The following is a 20,554-nucleotide window of genomic DNA, read 5'->3' as shown; positions in this document are numbered from 1 at the left end:
GCGCAGCAGTTTGAGAAGACACCATCAAGCACATAATGATGACAAGACAGCAAACTCAGTTAGCGCTTTACTTACTGACATGTTTTACATAAGAATGTGATGGTTACTGCTGTGTTGGAACAGGTCAGTGAATTAGAAATGGAACTTCGTTGTAAACAGAGGATCATTTGAATAGAAGAGACATCTGTAGCACTTAAATAAAAACTTATGATTATGTTTGTTTCCATTCTTTTTTATCTGTATGTATTCAGAGCTGTCAGAGGTGCTCTGGTCCATGGTAATGCACCTGGGTTTGTCCTCCCGGAGTGGTGGCGGTTTTTTCGGCCTCACAATCATCTTTGCGGCGTTCGCCACCCTCACCGTTGCCATTCTGCTCGTCATGGAGGGGCTGTCTGCCTTTTTGCATGCCCTGCGTCTTCACTGGTGAGAAACACAAACACCCACAGGATGTGCCCATGTTTGTTTATGACGACATTTCAGTGTACCAGGGATCTCCTAAGCCAAATACAATTAATACTACACTGACAAAAAACATGCACGGTAAACTGTCATTTTTCAACTCTTGAACCAAGTATCTCTGCCAAAGAGCAGCTTGACAAGTACGTGAAGAATGAACGGAACATAAAACATCCCTGACCCAAAGTGGTTTACCAAACTGTGAGCTCAAGGGACTGAAAATAACAGAGAGCTGCTTCCAGATCCATCGCGCACTTGCACCATCTCCATCATGCCGATACAACCTGCACCGTTGAGTACACACAGGTCAAACATTAGCCCATTAGAGTACATTACCAACATTGCTGGAATCTAAAGGATTGCCAGGAGGATGATAATTAGTGATTACCACTGTAAAATAATTTACAGTTGGGAAATCCTTTATTTTTTTTCTGTCACATTTTTTTGGGTTGAGTGGGTGGGCAGCAAAAGAAAATACTTTTTTTCCCAACTGCAGGATTTACAAAACCTTGATCTCTCAATCTATCTATCTAGCTACCTATCCATATAGGTAGCTAGCTAGGTAGATCTAGCTAGCTAACTATCCATATAGGTAGCTAGCTAGCTATATTTTGGCAGACAGGCACTTGTGCGCTCTGCGTAAAAACGGTGCGTAACATTTTCTCGACAGCATAGGTATAGTCTACTGTGCTCAGGGCCATGTTGCCTAGCAAAATACCAAAAGAAAGAAAACTAGGACCCAAAGTATTTAATAAGTCAACAACTCTTAAATGAAGTAGATAAACAGTCTTCCATATGAGTTCATGGTTCATTTTACTCCATTTTGTCCTAAACCTAACCTATATGACCAAAACACGTGTGTAATAAATCTGATATTGTTTTGTAATGCAGATTCATTTATTGCTTGCGTTTGTTAAAAAAAACAGAAACTATCGTACATCCCTGTGCCGTTTTAAAGTGATTCTCCTGGCGCTCCAGATTCCCATCATTTTCCAGTGACATTAGTGAATTTGACAAACTTTGAATAATAATAATAATAATAATCATCATCATCATCATCATAATAAAATATAGTGTATTTTGCAACTGCTCTGATCGCAAGCTGCAATTGCAGACTGCTGACCACGAACAAATTCCGGTGATGCATATCATGGGCCACCGTTGGTTAAAGGTGACCTGCTTTTTTAATTTTATTTTTGAAATCAAACTGATAGAATGCTGAGGGTGAAGTGCACACCAACACAGAAATACAGAATCTTAATAACACACACAAACACACAAATCCCCCCCCCCCCCCCATTTCCCCCTACACCCCTCGCGGTCGACTCCAGTACCAGTCCGCGGGCTCTCGGTTGATCGCGATTGACATACTGGACACCCCTGATATAGATTATACATATGGGTAGACTAAGAAAAACAACAGCAGCTGACATCTGGGATTGAGAGCAAGGTTTATGGACTGCTGAGCCAAAGATGAACCTTTTCCAAAAGTGATGGAAAGGCAAAAGAATGGAAGGATCTGCTAATGATCCCAAGTACACACACACACACACATACAGTATGTGAAACCCAGTGTTCATCAGTTGAAAGAAAAGTTGAAAGAAAGACACAGCTAAACTGGTTGGGAGATTCTTCATCATGCGGCAAGATAATGACCCAAAACACACTTTCATAACAACAACATGAACTCGGGGGCAAGAAGTGGAATGTTTTAGACTGGCCAAGTCAAGCATAAGACTTAAACATTATGGACAATATAATATCATAGCATACAATCATCATTTCATACAATCTAAATATAATATAATGATTAAAAAAATTCTGCTCGCGTTTTTATGGTTCCCATATTGTCATTATGGTGGTACTTGTTCAAATGATTCAATAGGATTGCTATGTTGCCTGTTTTTGAGGACAGACCTTGCTTCATTTACACCATGTACACCATTTCGCCACACAAGTGATAGTTAGGAACTTGTCAAAATAGCTCCATTTTCGGAAGACAACGCCAAGTCGCGGATACCCACCAACTGCTTGTTTAGCTGCATGTTCGCGCATTGTTTCCTATTTCTTCTACTGAAGCTGGACTACTTAATGCTTGGCTCTGATTGGCTGCTGTCATGGACATTTCTGACACGTTTGATTTAAGGAAATACGATCACAGCTAACAGCTGCTCATGGTAATCTCAGAATTCTCAATCATGCCAGCGCTACGTGTATTTCCCTTTGGAAGGTAACAGCTGCGATTGGCTGGCAACCTATTCAGGGCGTTCCCCGCCTCTGTCGCGAAGACAGCTGGGATAGGCACGCCCCCGCGACACTCGTAAGGATAAGCGGATCCAAGGCTTAAATGAAACAGTGGGCGGTACACTGGGTAGTGGTTTGGACGTCTGCCTCCCCAAAAATGATCTGTGACCGTATATAATCAGAGTCTGTAAAATGTTGCTTGGTTAATAAATCAGAGACTAATCAGCTCAACGTGTATCTTCAGGCTTGCCCCCAATACATCAAATGCATCTTTGATCCTATATGTCAGTCCATACATTACACTCCTAGTAGGGGAATGCAGCAGAACGTTACTTGGTTCATAACGCAAAAGTGTGTCAGCTCAACAGGTATCCGCTAAAGTTAAAAAGAGTCCCGGAGTATTTTTCGCGGATATGAGTGAATGGAAATAGTTGTGCTCGGAGTTAACAGCAGTCAACATCGACCCTCTGCTTTGGTGCCTGCTCTTCACACGCACATGCTGATGAGTTGTCTGTACACGTACACACATATACACGCACTCAAAAGACGACGAGGCCAGATTGGTGTGTGTGTGCGCGTGTAAAGCACAAGAGATTTTCCATTTCCACAGATGTGCGGGGAAGCAGATGAGAGGATCTCTCATTTCTTTCCACATTTTAAGTGTTGCCCTCTCACAGCTCTAGGAGACCAAATATTTGCCACGACTTGGAGACATTCCTAGGCAGCTCCCCTCTCTTGCTTAGGCCAGGAACTAAAGGGAACTGACTCCCCACTCGTAATGTTTTCCTTTCAACTGAAAACATGAAATTCATAATCGTATTCACTTACTTTTACATTACATTATGCCTTGCAAGGGATCCACGTTTTTTTTAATGCACATATTTATACATTAGAAAGAATCTGTATGTCAAGTATACATTGGTCAAATGAGATCCAAAAATGGTGTTAATTCAACACCATACTGTGTTAATTAAAACACTGGCAAAGTGCTTATAGGTATTCACACTCTCCGGTGTTAAAGTCACATTTAGTCAAGTGTTACATGTTTAACATCCAGTAGTGTGTTATAATAGCATAATGTAGTGCTGACATTGCAGTATGGCGCTATTGAGTGTTTAGATTAACACTGATGAGTGTTTATGCCAACCCTATTCAGTGTGGGCCAAAATATCTCGACTACCTTAAAGTTCAGATGTCAAGTAAACTTGGTCAAACATCTTTTGAGTAATACTAAGGCTAAAACTATTTCAAGCATACTTTCGTTAGTTTTTTTTTTTTTTAACGCAACCCACCCAGGTTCAGAGTTAGACCCATAGCAACTAGCTGAACAACTTTTGTCCGGCGATCCACGGCGAGTGACGTCATTTAAACGTCAGCCATCATAATTCATTGTTGGTTGTCCGGGTAACTGCTCTTTACCATTGTTAATTGTTCGAAATGCCTCGGCCCGGTTTGGCTTTACACTGTTCGGGCAAACAAACACTTGTTTGAGTGGCCAAAGGAAAAGAACTGAAATGGACCAGAAAAATTGCAACGCTACAGTTTCCTTCTCGCAAAGCAAATGAATTTAATGCCGGTGTCGACGAGCGTTCTTTGTGACAAGCACTTTGATGACCTCTGTTTTTTTTTCAACCGGATTTGGAAAAAAATACAAACATTTGATTCAAAGTACGATACATGTACATGGGTGTAATCGTGTACAAAAACAGATATTTGGTTTTCAGCTGTGAATTTTTTCTAATTTAAATAAAGGTTGGAAAACACTCAACTGCTTAGAAGGTTGATACCAAACAATGTAATAACATTCTTCCATGGTTTCATTTTTATCATCCTTGTGATTTTACTATTTTTCCCCCACTCTTAGCGTTGACACATATTTCCACATGCTTATTCCACTCAATTCTTTCTTTTTAGGGTGGAATTCCAGAATAAGTTTTATTCCGGCCAGGGCTTCAAGTTTGTCCCCTTTTCATTCGAGAGCATCCTGGATGGAAGATTTGACGAATGATCATCTGGAGTCCAGTCTTCTCTCTTCCCATTAGTGTCAGTGTGCATGAACCCTCGTGCAAGCCTCTGTGTCCCCCTAGTGGCATTCCAAAAACCTTGATTGTTTGTGGTATTAGAAACAAGTTACCGGTATTTGAAATCATTTCAAGACCCAGCAGTCTGCATACTGGAACTCATCATGCTCACAGAATTTCCATTTATTATTATTATTATTTTTTGAAAGCTTCAGCGAGGCTTGTGAAATACAGTATGGTGTCATTTCCTGTTCTGAGTCAAAATCCTCAATGTTTTAGATGCGGAAAGGTTTAAGTACAAAATGTCTGTGTACAACTTTTAACTTAGAGGCTGTGTTAAAAACTCACTGAATGGAAATAACCACAAGACCAGAATGGGGCTGTTTGACTGGCACCGTACTCATCCAATCGTCTCTTGTACTGTAAACTTGCGCGAATGGAATTGGTCAGTGCAAGGAAGCATGTGAAGGGGTAATATTTTGGCACAGCGGAGGGGAAATGGATTGCATCAGTCGCCAGAAAAACAAAACAAAAACAAAAACAGTTGACAAATGAAAGTTGCTCTTAACCCAGGGGTGGGCAAACTTTTTGGCTCGGGGACCGCATTGACTTTTAAAATTTGACAGAAGGGCCAAGTCAGTACGAGCTATGGTACATGAAAAAAATGCATTTGTTGACAGTCCATATCAAACGTACTGTATTAATATACTTTTTTTTAAAATTACAACAGTGTTGTTGATGATCGATTTTAGCCTGTGCATTACTGCAGATGGGTTGTGATCAGACCAGTAGAAGTAGAGCGATACAGAGGTACAGTACTAGGTGGTCGAGAAGATCCCCCCCCCCCCCCTCCCCGTGTTCTGCAACTTCAAGTCAATGCGCCACCTGGCGGTGAAATGCCTGTCATTACAAGTCCAATTGAAATGAATGCAATCATTCACATCGAACCTTAATTGTGGACCGACCTTCGGCCTTAGTTTGCTCATCTCTGTCTTAACCCTTTCAGGGACGGGGGTGACTACAATGGACAGCTTATCATGTTATCAGGTTACAGAGTGCATGAAAGGGTTAATAACAACAAACGGGTAAAAGAGAGGGTTGCTTTGAATCTACATGATGTCAGGCATTAATCGCTATATTGGTTGGGAAGCCATTTGTCATCTGAATTTCAATATTATTTTCCTACAAAAATTATACAGAGACATTGTTCGTGTTGAATACAGTGCAGTTGTTTTTCATGTTTTAAGGAGAAGAAAAAAAATAGCTATCTCTGGCATGATTGAGTATTACCTGTTTTCTCCTGCATGTCTTCTGTCCAAATTGTGGATTTGGACAGGGGGCCCCAAATCTGGTCTTCAAGAGGCTCTATCCAATCTGCTTATGATGTCTCCTCCTCCAACACGTCCGATTTAAATGATCAGAATCGTTATTGGGCTTCTGCAAAGCATGCTGATGAGCTTTAATCAGGTGTGTTGGAGGAGAGAGAAATATAAAACAGGCTGGATAGGGGCACTCAAGAACTGGACTTGGGCACCCCTGTCTTAAATGATCATATGTGTGGTGACACACATACTGTATGATCATGGTTCATTTTACTCCATGAGAGTTAATATATTGCTGTTATTTCGTGGCATGAAAGTTTCTGTTCAACTGCAGTCACCTCCCGATGACAAGTGTGTTGCTGCAGGACATCAGGCTGCAAAAATTAAATAAATATTACTATTGTAAGTTATTGGTGATGTGGAAGGTTAATGTGCCAGCTTGATGTTATCAATAAAGATTTGGGGTTTAAATGTCGATTGTGTTTTTTGTCTTGTTCATTGTTTTTTTTGTCTTCTTCAGGCTTAGAAACGTGTTAGAACCTTGATTTATGTGAATCTGTATGATTCATCCTTAGTTGACGTACACATGCTCATCTCACGAAATCCCATGTTGTTGAAATGCTTTATTCTGGTATGTTTTGCAGCTGCAGTTAAGTCAGGCCCCCCTCGATATTGTATGATTAGAGACAACGAAACCATGTTCGTGAAAAATCAAAAGAAATATTGTATTTTAGAATACAATAAATAATAATAAAAACAAACAATGTTTTTCTGATTTTGTTGTTTTATTTTTACTCAATTGTTTTTATTTTATTATTATGCTTATATATTTTTATTTTATGTACAGTTACAATATATAGTACAGTAGAAAAAATAAATATGCTGGCTCAACAACACCTGGTATGGACTTTTTAAATCGGTGCAATTTAGCCATTCTTAAGTAACTGCAACTTTAATTATCAAGTTTGTCAATTATTATTTTAGTTTAAATTAAACATTAGTTTTTCTTTGTTCCAGACAAGCTGTTTAAAGTTGATAACTTTACTTTACTTCATTTATGTAACTCAAGTTAAGTTATTTAATTATTTAATTGCGCTTTCATTCTACACTAAATTACTAATTATTTAATCCTACATTTCAAACAAGCCTACCAAGGCGCCACTTGTTATATTTTGAAAGGTACACCGGAAAAAGTACTTTTTATCCCGAAAACTTGTTCCAAATACCGATACTGAGTGGAGAAGCAGATCTGACAAAAAGAGAAAGAAACTTTGTTTTTGTCTTTATATAAGATTGTATTCACTTGAAACTATGCGATTGAATCACCACGGGTGATCAAGTAAACTGTTCGAGATTTTAACCCATCATAGAACATTAATTGGAAGGCATTGAGATCGAACGGGGGCGAGGAAATCGTCTCACCTCCAAACTTCGTCGCGCCCGAGGACGGTTTTTTTTCGTCAGCTAACTTGGCTAAGTGTAGGAGTTAAAATTCCACATTTGTTCCCATTCTCCCGGGTGGCAATAGCCATACAGCGTCTCATTACGGAATTCAGATGTATCATCCGATATTTCCTGGTAAGTTTCTATTTAGACCAACTGCCAGGCTTTGTGTGTCGGTCTTTCGTAGCAAAACACACACACACACACACACACGCACACACACAAAGCAAAACATTCAGTTTCGCATCGGTGTCTTGAACACTTCAACTCAGCGCTAACTCTCCAGTCACGTAGAGTAGCGCATCAATGACTACAACGTTTTGATTTCAATCGAACGTTTGAAAAGTGACTAATATAAACGAGAAGAGTCACCATTCAGGTGTGATTGACATTTTGGAGTGACCCAGGGAAAGTAAATTTGATTCATTTTGCTGTTCTTAACTGAAGTTGTATCTTTGTTAAATGCTGAAAGGGGGAAAATGACGATGGTGCTAATAGGGTTCATACACGATACTAAATGTGAAGGTGGGACTGGAAGAAAAGTTTGAATGAAAATAATCTACAGCTGTTAAAATGTAACTACAGTACGTTTCTTCATGGTTGAGTAATTTAACAGTTAAATTATTCAACCATGAAGGAACGTACTGTAGTTCGGAAAAAAGCAAAGCTCCATAGTCATGGTTCATGGTTTTATTCGAATTGACTTTAATTTTTGCCTCACTCTCTGTCCCATGCACCAACTTGCTATTTGATGCATGACTATTAAACTGTCTTTATCTCTGTATTACCATACAGGTGTGGTAAGACAGAGTGATGGACTGATGATGACATTTTGAGATGGTAGACTGACGGTGACGGACTGGCAACGTTTAGTTACACACCCACCTCTGGTTATTCTAAGCATAGCCACATCTCCAGTCAGAAAGCATATACAGCAGGTGTCCCCAAACTACGGCCCGCGGGCCGTATCAATACGGCCCGTCAGCACATTTGGCCCGGCCCTTTAACCCTCCTGTTTTCCTCGGGTCAAAATGACCCATCACTGTGTTAAAAACGCCCCAAAACCCCCCTAACTGCAAAACAGCGGTGTCTACAAGCCTACTGGAACCTACAAAAGGATTATAAGGAAGGAACACAAGAACTTTAAGACACTGCTCATATGTGTCAGAGAGATTCTGCTCTGACAACTGAGCTGAACTTTTATCTGTTAAGAAAAAAAAAATAATGTTCCATGGCTTTTTTTTCTATGAAGAACCCAGAGAGAGTTATTTAGTTATTATTTATTTCCATTTTTTTCTATGAAGAACCCAGAGAGGGTTATTTAGTTATTATTTATTTCATTAATAGTGTTATTATTTGTTTCCTGACTTACTGTATTTTCTGTAAAGAACCTGGAAAGGGTTATTTGGTTATGTGTGGCTTTCTGGAAAACAATACAATTTTCAAGCTCCCCTACGATCGTCACACTTTTTCTGTTACAAACTGACACCGGCCCACCATCAGAGAAGGGAAAAGTTATGTGGCCCTCACAGGAAAAAGTTTGGGGACCCCTGATATACAGTAAAGAGTTTTTCTATTTTGACTCATTGCAGGATTTCTGACTAATTGTGAATTAGTCGCAAGTGAATGCATCATACTTTTGTTTTCCTATATGCGGTACTTGTGCACTCTCCTGTACGCATACCATGTTTTGTGCAACTCGAGAGACAGCGTCACGCTACTGCCTGTCTAAGATTGAATACCTAATCTCCTGCAGATTTCAGTGTGATGGAGTGAGAATGGGATGAGGAAGCGTCGACAGTGACTTCAGCCCTGGAGGCTGATGCACGCTCTCCATCGGCCCGCCAGAATGCACATAGCATCGGTTGGCGTCAGTAAGGTCGGCTTCCTGTTTTTACTTGCGCTCGGCGGCCTCCTCTTGTTGCTCATCCCAGCTCTCCAACACACGGCCCGCCAGTTGGACCTGCCACAGCCCAGACCTCAAGTGAAGACCTCAACTTACACTTTACAGCACACTACTGGGCCTCCCACTGTGTCCGATTCTATTGGGGACACAGAAACGGCCACGGGATTAAATATTAGCTCAGAAGGGATGAATGGTACCATAGAGACTGAACCTTTTGAGAACAATGACGACAAGGAGACATACTCTGAAAAAAATTCTGAAGCGCTTTCCTTGCCTGAAGGACAAAGTCGAATACTTCCTGGACCTGGTTCGCGAGACCCGCTGGAATTAAAGGACATTTTTATTGCAGTTAAAACCACCAGGAAGTACCACAAGTCCAGAGTGGAGCTGCTGATTCAGACCTGGATATCTCAGGCCAAAGAACAGGTGAGAATAGCTTAACTTTCTTGCTACAGGAGTAATTTGTTTAGAAGTAATCACGACTGAAATATGACTCCGTTCCAAGCGTGTGATCCACCTTTTGTCAGGATCCTAACAGTTTGGGATTTTTCATTACCCGGTAGTTTTAATTTTAACCCCCCCAACCCCCCATTATCATGACCGCCATGTCACGTGCCGTATCAATGTTAGACCCACTGTGGTCATTGCGCAGATGAGCGCAAACTGGCGGATCTGCAAGAGACGCCTTCACCGCTGTGGGAGTGGTCCAAGTTGACCTTGATCATAGCCAATCAAATCGGCTCCTTTCATTCTCTTTAAATGCAGTAGAGTAGTCCCGCACTAGATTCTTGACATGGCACTTGGTGGCCGCCCTCACCTTTTTTTTAATAAATGTTACTTTGTTGGATTGGACACAATTGTTGGAGCGTGATGTCTCATCTGATTATTTGTGTTTTTTAAATCAAATTTTGAAATGTAGTCAAACTTTGGGATGTATTTTTTTTCCCAACATTTTAGTGGTATTCTTAATCCTTTTACTTCTTACTACCTTTCATCCGGCGTAGAAAATGGGCCGATCGTTTGAGAAGGGTTAACAGTGTGTCTTTGTCTCTTCCAGACCTATTTATTCTCAGATGGTGAAGACAAAGAGCTGCAGATGAGAACAGGTAATTCTGCCAAACTATTAACGAATGGAGAATTGGGGGAGAAAAAAGACCAATTTTAGCCATTAAAGTTATGAGCATTAATTAAATGACTTGATGGTTTTAGAGAGAAATTACATTCTATTACTTTTTTTCTTTATAATCTTATTTTTTTTAAATAGGTGCAAATATTATTAACACCAACTGCTCAGCGGCTCATACTCGACAGGCTCTCTGCTGCAAGATGTCTGTTGAGTATGACAAATTCATTGAGTCTCAAAAGAAGTGAGTTATCGGACAAAAGCCGGATTTGAGAACAAGACCTCGACACACAGTTTGTTGACTAATATTTTGTGTGCTGCAGGTGGTTTTGTCATGTGGATGATGACAACTATGTGATCCTACCTCGCCTGTTACAACTGCTGTCTTCCTACCACCACAGCCAGGATGTTTATCTTGGTCGGCCCAGTCTTGATCACCCCATAGAAACTGCAGAAAGGGTCAAGGGCAATGGAATGGTCAGTAACTAAACTTTAATCGAGTTTCAAAGCGACCGTATTTTCTGGATTATAAATCGCTGTGGTGTATAAATCGCCCCAGCCATAAAATAAGAAAAAAAAACATAAAAGTCATAATGAACAATAGGTCGCATTTTGGTTTGAAATTTATTTGATAAAATCGAACACCAAGAACAGACATATCATCTTGAAAGACGATTTCAAATAAAAATAAAAGAGAACAGGCTAAATGAGTTTACGATATGCTAACGTTACATCACGCATAAACAATGAACGTGCCTGGTATGTTCACATAACGTATTAAGAATTATTCAGACAACTATAGCCTAAACAACATACTAACAAGTTTACCAAACCATCAATGTCACTCCAAATCACGAAATCCAATTACATTTTCATTCTCCGTGTCACTTTTAGACAACTAGGGAGGGTAGAAGATGCGGTGGTGCTTCCTCTTTTACGTTGCTTCGGGCAGACTCATCGTCAACTTATCAACACAGGCCTAGAGTTCCCTCTTGTGTTTAATGTGAAAATAACATGTAAAATGCTTATATCAATGTGTGAATAATTTCATATATAAATCGCTTCAGAGTCTTAATCGCACGCCCCGGCCAAACTATGAAAAAAAATTGCAATTTATAATCCGGAAAATACGGTTCTCTGAATGGGAAATATTGTGAATTCAAGAACTGTTAAGACACACGTTTTCTTCTACGTCGCAGCTTTTTGTGGTATGATGGAATGTTTGTGCTTGCTCCAGCGCTTCTCAGCCATACAGTACAGTAGAATGTGCATTTGGTAATTTGCAAAGACTACTGTGGAAAATACAAACCTAAGTATGTCTTGGAGAAAACATAAAAACTCTTTGCACAAGCACTTCACACACCATGCAATGTAAACGGTTCCACTAGTCCGCCAATATTAGACTAGCGTAAACCGAGGGCTTTCTAATCGAGTGTAATCGATATTAATGGATATAAATTAGAGCTGTCAAACGATTAAAATATTCAATCTAATTAAAAATGCAACTGTCATAATTAATTCAAATGGACTAAAAAATTAATCGGGATTACTCACACATTTTTTATCATTTCTGAATTTCCTTTTACATTTTTTGTCCTATTTTTCCCCCATTTTAATGCTCTCATCAACATGGAATCATGAATCAGTTTTCTATGTGCCAAATGCAAATATTTACTGAAATAACAATTTCGATTTTCAATTTTACATGAACATTTTTCACTTGGAGCAGTTATTCACACATAATCTCTCACAATATATTACTGTCCATCAACAACAGTGAAAACAATATTTTGTCACACAACATAAATAGTGCATTTAAACCATGGTTGCATACTTCGTTTTTCTCAAGTTTGCTTTGAACACAGCAGTATGTTTCTGTATGTTTGTTGGAGAATAACGAGACACCGGACACCAGTGTTCATTATGTGCTGCTGTATTCAAAACTGCCCGCCGTACAAAAAAGCGCACGCACTTCCCCCGTGCTGCTGTGGCAAACCATTCTAAAAGGGTGGGGGGGGTTCACTCCCCTACCACAGTCAGGCTATGTTGATTGTGTTGGTCCTTCTTGTGCGGAAGTCTCTCTACGGTTTGTGTAGACCTCATTTCGAATGACTACACTTGGTTCGATGACAACACTGGTGACGTTTTATTTTCGCTAGGTCGCTGCCACTGTCAGACAAACACAGAGAAGCTCCACCCGCTCTATTTATATGGACGCAGAACACTGTAACCTTCCACACAAAATAGTTCCAAACAAGTAACAATCGTGTCAGTGGCATACATCGTATACCTGTATGATACACAGAGAGAGAAGAACAGATAACTTTGGTCTTGTCAGTGGAGCAATCGGGCAACTTTTCAAAAGTAAACTTTCCATTCATAAACTCTTTAAGTATCCGTTTTCGGTGTCTCGCGCTGCCGTGGCTGGCACAACAGACATGGGCGTGGACTTCTGCAGCGCGCTTGTTTTGTTCTGGTGTATTTATAGAGCAACCTAACATCCGCTTGTGACGTGTGCCGCGTTAATCTCGCGAGAAAATTTTTTAATCCCGTTAAAATTCATTTAAATTAATGCCAATAAAAACGCGCTAAACTGACAGCTCTAATATAAATGCTTCGTATGTTACTGACAAATAAAATCCTTTTCTCATTTCAGGTGTCAGTCAAGTTCTGGTTTGCAACAGGCGGTGCGGGTTTCTGTATCAGCCGCGGTCTGGCGCTGAAAATGAGTCCGTGGGCCAGGTAGGTCCTGTCTCCTCATCATCACGCAGTTCTTTTAATCTGTTTTACCGTATCAGGTTTCCACAGGATCTGAAAAAGTCTCAAACACATTGAATTCCTGAATTTAGAAATAATACCTCTTCAATATTGATATCAGGGTCTTGCTTTTTATGCGGCTTTTGGTTGGCCACCGGATGGCTTGGACGCCGAAATGCCATGTGGACCGAGCAATGCCTTTTCTTTTTTTAGTTGTACTTTTCCTACCGCGACTGGATACTATAAATGTGTGGACTTAATCCGCGTTGGATTACAGTACAATTGACAAATGTGAGTGTTTTCAATATCCCGGATAAAATGGCTCTCCGTGGATTGTTTTCAAGTCTGGCAGGTGCCACAGTTGGCAGAGGGAACGTAATAAACAAATGTGGGGATACGGAGCAGGGCTAATGGATAGCCACTCAAACCTCCAGCCATCTTGTTACCTCTGCATCCCGCATACGAGACGCATAATTTTCCCGTGGGACGCACAGTTCCAAATAATGTGCAGATAAAGTTATGTGCGCATGTGGGTTGCTATTTTAGTCCGCAAACTTGAGCAATCGCGCGGATGAAAGTTTAAGATGGCAGCGAAAAAAACCTCACAAAGGTCTACTAGTTACGACATTTAAGAAATGGGAATGCCAGTCTAATTTTTCGTATGAATCGTCCAAAGGGCGTATCACTAAACTCATCTGGAATGTATGCACAGAACACGAGAGCGAGATACGACGAGAGGCACGATTACGAGGCAAGTTGGTCCATTAGATTTGTAGGCTAATCGTTATGAAAAAGATTATGAAACAGTATTGGTTATTCTATAATTTACTGGTTGTAGCATGGTAACTTTATGAATAAAACATTTGTCACAAGGTGTAGTAATGCTAATGTTAACTGTTGGTAGAACTCATGATGACGTGTGTTAAATTCTTTCGTCAAATTGATCGTAGATTACACATGCATCGTCTTGGGAAGAGGATGTCAAGCCACATCAATACTTACCTGTATTATGTAATCATTATGGTATAATGATTACCAGTCACTTAATCTTTGCATTGTGAGATTGGAAAAAATACTCTGATGATACCACATGAGTACACCAGTTTTTGATCCATTTATTTTTTTGGAATAAACTTGGAGTACACAGCTACTGATGGAATGTTCATTGTTAATGAATAGTTTTCAAAAATTTACCCTTGAAACATTATACTTTTGAGTTTCAGAATTCTTCATTATGAATATCAGTCAATAGAAAAATGGGTTCCCATGATGAACGTTTACGGAACCCAACATTGGTTACCGTCGTTTCTCATTGGGTAATCCGACGGAACCGAAAAACGATAACCGTGAATTTTCGAAATCCTCAGGCCTGCGACTGAATTATTTAAATTTTTGCAGCATTTGTTGATCATTGTATGTATATGGTGTTGTCTGTGTTATTATCATATGCTATTGAATAAGTCGACCATTTCAGAATTCGAAATTTGGGACTCTCTCAATGCATAATGGGACTCGTACTTTTCTGATCAGCGAGTCCCTTGGACTCGCTGCCGGTAAACTGTAAAATTATCACTGAACCTCCACTGCCAAGTTCTCTCTACTTCTCCAACTTTTGTTACAATTCCCGGGAAATTGCCATACGTTTGGGTCTGTTGCATTTTATTAATCATGAAAACATGGCTACACACCTTGAGTGCAACGAGAAAAAATAGGCGGCGGCGCAAAGTGAAGTTTCCTCGCCAGATCATTATGTCCAATATTGCGCAGACAACAACGAACGAGAACTTTATTGCACGCTCACGATCCTTGCGGCTCACAAAATGGTGGCTGGATCAGAAACACAAAAGTGTAATTAACACTTAACAACTACGGCTTGTTGAAGTGCAACTATGGTGAGTGATAGTTTTCATTATTTGTTTGTATTTTGCTCCTTGAAATGTTTTTACAAGACAATGGCCATTAGCACTAGGGGTCCGGCCTTTGTCCATCCATCCTTTTTCTAATCTGCTTCTCCTCATACGGGGCGTGCTGGATCCTCTCCCAGCTGGCTTCGGTCAATAGGCGGGTCCCGTCCCCCGTAGAATTTATTTTTATAATAATGCTTCAAAGTGGTCAACTGGTTAGCACGGATTGTTGTTCGTCTCTGTGTGCCCTAATGCCCGAAGACAGCTGGGATAGGCTCCAGCACCCCTCGCGACCGAGTGAGGATGAAGCGGTTTGGAAAATGAATGAATGAATGTTCAGGAAGTGAATTTCTCAAGGAAGGCAGCTCTGTGAATGCGGTGTGGTCAAAACCTTTGCTGTGATTTACTTTAGTGCTGGTGCAACCGAGAAAAAATGTGGACACGCCAGTCCCACCAGTGCAAAAAGTTAGACCCCCGCGCTACGTTTTTCTAATAACTGTGTTTTTCCTTGGAGAGGCCATAAGGGAAACTTGGCGGAACGGTCTGACCTTGATCAAAAGATCGCTGCTGAGATTGTGCTAAGGAGATGACTGTTCCTGATCTTTATTGCATCTATTTATTGTTGAGTTCCAATTGACATTATGTTTCCCCGATTTCAAGATTAGCCATTTGGTTGCACACCTTACATCGACGCACATGTCCCTTGTTTTCCAAGATGGTCGTTTCAGCATTTCCATGGAAATTTTGTTCTCAAAAACATCTACTTGGATAGCCATTTTCAAAAGCTTGCATTTTAAATACTGCCGTTGTTGTGTCGTGTAAACGGAGATAGCTGCAGATGTCAGTTGAAATGGCCCCAGGAGGATTACCGTATTTATTTTTTCACCTTCCCCACAATCCACGCACTGGTTAGTTGCACAATCAGCGGGGAGCTCATTAACGATAGCATATGCTGCAAGTCAGGAATCTCCGCGTGGCAATAAAGTTGTGGCCCGTAACTCGATGTTGTGGTTTCAGTTTGGGGAATTTCATCAGCACGGCAGAGAAGATCCGCCTCCCGGATGATTGCACCATCGGCTACATTATTGAGGCTCTGCTGGAGGTCGCCTTAATACACACACACCTCTTCCACTCCCACCTGGAAAATCTCCAAAAGGTGCCCACTGACAGTGTGTTGGAACAGGTTAGCGCGTTTGTGTTCTTGGCCTGTTCGCATAAGAAGGGAGGAGTACCGTATTTTCCGCACTATAAGGCGCTTGGGATTGTAAGGCGCACCTTCAATGAATGGCCTATTTTAAATCTGTTTTCACATTTAGGTCACACTGCATTATAATACAATTTTAAAATAGGCCATTTATTGAAGATACGCCTTACAATCCCAAGCGCCTTATAGTGCGGAAAATACGGTATATATTATAGCTTTGTCTTACAGCTAGAACAGTGGTTCTTAAGCTGGGTTCAATCGAAACCCAGGGGTTCGGTGAATCGGTCTCAAGGGTTCGACGGAGCCTCTGCCATGGAGACGAAGATACACCCGACTCAACATGTCAATTAGTTATGATACGCCCGGTTGGCCATCACTGGCTAAAAATCACATTACATTACTTGACAAATCAGTGCTGTGGGAAATTTAGTTTCGGTACCTCTCACAAGGTTAAGAACCACTGACCTAGAACCTGGATTTTTCATCTGTATGTGAAAGCTTCTGTCCGAACAATGACCTTGAGTTTGAAGACGGCCAACTCCACAGATGCTTTTTTTTTCTTTTCTTTTTTTTTAAGGTGACGCTGAGCTATGGAGACTATGAGAATCGACTGAATGTGGTCAGCATTGTCGGAGGCTTTTCACTGTTTGAAGATCCAACAAGGTAGAAGCATGAATAATCCAACACCTTGGTGTTCCTCAGCTCATATATTCCTGAGATGAAGCATTAACAAATAACGATTACAATTCCACAGGTTTAAGACGGTACACTGCCTACTCTATCCGGATACTGACTGGTGTCCAAAGCCTAAACCTCATCGTGGAAAGTGACTTCCGCTCGACCTTTTTCCGGCAGCTCTAAATTAAAGTGCTACCCCCGTTATGCTGAGCACAAGCGACCTTGAGTTGGGACTTTCTCACAACTGATGCTTTAATTCAAGCCATGCTCGACCTACCTCATGAGAGTTTGAAATGATTCATTCGCCAAAAGTCATCCTGAATACAGTGCCAAGCCTTTCAGAGCCAGAATAACAGAAATGAATCAGAAGTGGTTCGTGGTGTCTAGAGTATATGAAGATCCTTCTGGAACCCAATGTCAAATTACGCACATTTTCTGCTGTGATGCTCAAGTGAGCTTACTGAAAACTGAAGAAACAATGACTCGAATACACATAACTGAAGTCTTGGAGAAAGGACATATGTTGTACCTCTGTGAGGAGAGCATTTATGGCTGCCGCTACAAAGGACTCTAATTCTTTTCGCACTTTCGGTTCCAGTTACAACCCCCATTTCCAATGAAGTTGGGACGTTGAATAAAAGGTAAATGAAAACCCAAATACAACTTGGGCACTCATTTTGAATTTGATGCCTGCAGCATATCCCCCCCAAAAGCTGGGACAAAGACAGTCAAGGAATGCTAAAAGATCACCTGTTTGGACATGAACAGCTTCACTGGAAAACAGATGAGTCGTGATTGGGTATGAAAGGAGAATCCCCAAAAGATCAGTTGGCTTGGTAGTAAACGAGTGAGTACTTGACTGGCCTGCCAGCAGTCCACACCTGTCCACGCATTGAAAATGTGTGCGCTTTTTTTAAATTTCAATACTGGTTTTGAAGCAACACCCGATTCCATAAAACCAATGTCATTTTCAGAGAGTGCTCTGGTTATTTCAGCAAGACAATGCCAACCCACATTCTGCACGTATTACAACAACTCGGCCTGGTAGTAAACCAGTGAGTACTAGACCAGCCTGCCACCAGTCCACACCTGTCCACGTACTGAAAATATCTGCGCTTTATGAAGCGCAAAAATGCGACAACGTACACCTCAGCCTGTTGAGCAACTGAGGTTGTACATCAAGAATAAAATGGGAAAGAATTCCAACGACAAAGCGCCAACGATTCCCGTCGTCAGTTGCCAAATACTCCCAGCTTTTTTGGAATATGTTGCAAGCATCAAATTCAAAATGAGTCAATTACATATTTGCACAATAGATTATATCAGTTTGATTCTAGATTGAAATGGATTTGCAAATCATTGCATTCCGTATTTATTTACGTTATACGCAATGTCCCAACTTCATTGGAATTGAGGTTAATATGTGTGTACATATGAGCAGATTAACATGGGGGCGTGGGAGGGTTTAATGTTCAGAGTTGCAACGTAAAGAATGTTGTGCTTGGTGTATTTACTGTTGTGTGCTACGAAGAATCATCACAAAGGCATTGTGTACATAATCAAGAACCAAAGTTAATCGCTAAAGTAATTTTCAGCAGTTAGACAACACAAAAACAAATCACATTCAAATGAGCCTCATTATATTTGCAAACACAGTAGCCGCAATAACGCAAGTGAAGCTGGATGGGACATCACACTGACGCAACCAAATAACAAGCTGTTCAAAGGACATTTCAAACGCAGATGGAAAAAGACCATGATTGACGTGAACATTAATGCGAAAATGTATGACTTTTCCTCAATGCTATGTTTTGACTGTAAAAAAAAGATCTTCTACATCCCTATTTCCACCAAGCAGGACATTTTTATTTCGTTCCTCCCAGTACATCTTTTGCCTTTATACTGTTTAACTACAGTGTTTGAAAATAGTCATATTTACAGTATTTGAATAAATTGCTAAAAAGACATGGGAATGAAGGAAGATAACTCAAGAATGAGACGATGAAGTACTTTGCATCGTTTGCATACATTGAATTAATTTTGGGGTTTTTTTTGTTGTTGTTGTTGTTTGTTTTTTTACACGATCCAATGACAGCAAAACGTGCTAAATTTTGTGTTTTGGTTTGTTTTTATGTGACACATCTACATAAATGTCCTCCAGTAGTAACTGTGGCATTTGTGTTACAGAGCCACATTTATTGTTTTTGCACGGTGCACGTATGTCGTCGGATGATCTTTTCCAAAGTGATTCCCCAGCTACGTACGTTAACGGGTTCAAAGTCCAAGTTTGTGTAAATGTACATAGTTCTTTTAAAATGTTAATGATAAATAATCTGGATGTTTTCTTTCTTGTTTTCTCTGTACAATATTACCTCTTTGTCAAAAATCCAGTTTGAGATGAAAGTGATGGTTTTTGAAGTTAGAAATTGAATTAAAGATCAGCCTTGTCAAAGATTTAATATTTTTTCCATTAATGCAAATTTTCCAATCATACCAATCTGAGTTTATACAAATTTATTGGCCAGGTGAGGACACATTTGCATTGTATATTAGGTGATCAGACTTGACAGCTCCGGGAAATTTGACATTTCTACTTGTTTATTTCAGTTGAATAATTTTTCACTAGTTCTTTGTATACAAGCCTAGAATAGCAAATTCAAACGTGTCACTGCAGGTCAGCGCGTGGGACTGTGATGTGAAGTCTTGTCATTGATGCAGTGTTTTTTTTAATTTAAAAAAAAAGTGTCATGTTTCAAGACTCGATGTTCTTAATTTCTCAAGAGGCGTATGACCACGTCACCAAAAATTACCGACTCTCTAAATGTAGCATGGCGGCCCGGTGATCCAGTGTTTAGCACGTCGGCTTCACAGTGCAGAGGTACCGGGTTCGATTCCAGCTCCGGCCTCCCTGTGTGGAGTTTGCATGTTCTCCCCGGGCCTGCGTGGGTTTTCTGCCACATTCCAAAAATATGCATGGCAGGCTGATTGAACACTCTAAATTGTCCCTAGGTGTGAGTGTGAGCGTGGATGGTTGTTCGTCTCTGTGTGCCCTGCGATTGGCTGGCAACCGATTCAGGGTGTCCCCCGCCTACTGCCCGGAGACAGCTGGGATAGGCTCCAGCACCCCCCGCGACGCTAGTGAGGATCAAGCGGTTAGGAAGATGAATGAATAAATGCAGCATTTGGAAGGGTAAACTAGATTGACACAGTTATTAGAAAATCCCTAAATACTCTGGCGAAATTACTTTTAATAGGGGAAACATCCACATGCCAAATTGTTTCTTTTTTCTTAAAAATAATCATGTATTTTTAGTGACTGTCAATGTAGAATAAGTGTTAATAGATACTGGAGAATCTTATTTTATGGTTCATTTCGTGTTTTTATTGGAAGTCAAAACGTTTTGTGACCGTCTTGTTTGGTGATGTGCTTCGATTTTTTTCTTGCGTAAGTAAAGCAATGAATGGCCGAACCTAAGACAAAACGATGTGCATTGAG

General features: G+C 40.5%; 2 protein-coding genes and 2 long non-coding RNA genes across 8 annotated transcripts in view; 3 read left to right on the top strand and 1 right to left on the bottom strand.

Moving 5' to 3' along the window:
- The window catches only part of atp6v0a1b (ATPase H+ transporting V0 subunit a1b), a 32,816-nt gene extending 27,618 nt beyond the window's left edge, over nt 1–5,198 (top strand). For all 5 annotated transcript variants that reach the window (XM_052071069.1, XM_052071068.1, XM_052071067.1 and 2 more), the window contains 2 exons: nt 252–423; nt 4,615–5,198. In XM_052071069.1, the coding sequence (XP_051927029.1) occupies nt 252–423; nt 4,615–4,708 (266 nt within the window). In that variant the 3' untranslated portion in view covers nt 4,709–5,198. The remainder of the gene's footprint in view (nt 1–251; nt 424–4,614) is intronic.
- LOC127604332 (uncharacterized) overlaps nt 1–6,811 on the top strand; it is a 62,969-nt gene extending 56,158 nt beyond the window's left edge. Inside the window, exon 2 of the long non-coding RNA XR_007963265.1 lies at nt 5,753–6,811. This is a non-coding gene — a long non-coding RNA (uncharacterized LOC127604332). The remainder of the gene's footprint in view (nt 1–5,752) is intronic.
- Nucleotides 1–20,554, bottom strand: part of LOC127604356 (uncharacterized) — a 137,232-nt gene that overhangs the window by 57,128 nt on the left and 59,550 nt on the right. The window lies entirely within an intron of this gene.
- Nucleotides 7,221–19,803, top strand: rfng (RFNG O-fucosylpeptide 3-beta-N-acetylglucosaminyltransferase). The gene is made up of 9 exons (XM_052071212.1): nt 7,221–7,621; nt 9,243–9,818; nt 10,450–10,498; nt 10,657–10,759; nt 10,839–10,992; nt 13,172–13,257; nt 16,194–16,359; nt 16,958–17,043; nt 17,135–19,803. Exons 2-9 carry the CDS (start codon nt 9,309–9,311, stop codon nt 17,208–17,210), a joined length of 1,230 nt encoding a protein of 409 aa, XP_051927172.1. The 5' UTR covers nt 7,221–7,621; nt 9,243–9,308; the 3' UTR covers nt 17,211–19,803.

The sequence above is a fragment of the Hippocampus zosterae genome, chromosome 7 (assembly GCF_025434085.1).
Source record: "Hippocampus zosterae strain Florida chromosome 7, ASM2543408v3, whole genome shotgun sequence".
In the NCBI taxonomy this organism is placed as follows: Eukaryota; Metazoa; Chordata; class Actinopteri; order Syngnathiformes; family Syngnathidae; genus Hippocampus; species Hippocampus zosterae.
The sequence above is the reverse complement of the archived record's forward strand: the minus strand, read 5'-3'. Positions and strand labels throughout refer to the sequence as shown.

Excerpts from the sequence above, each read along its gene's own strand:
- rfng (XM_052071212.1), top strand. The coding sequence starts at position 9,309 with ATGCACGCTCTCCATCGGCCCGCCAGAATGCACATAGCATCGGTTGGC. Across the intron at positions 9,819-10,449 it reads TATCTCAGGCCAAAGAACAG|ACCTATTTATTCTCAGATGG; the intron begins GTGAGAATAGCT and ends TGTCTCTTCCAG. Across the intron at positions 13,258-16,193 it reads AAAATGAGTCCGTGGGCCAG|TTTGGGGAATTTCATCAGCA; the intron begins GTAGGTCCTGTC and ends TTGTGGTTTCAG.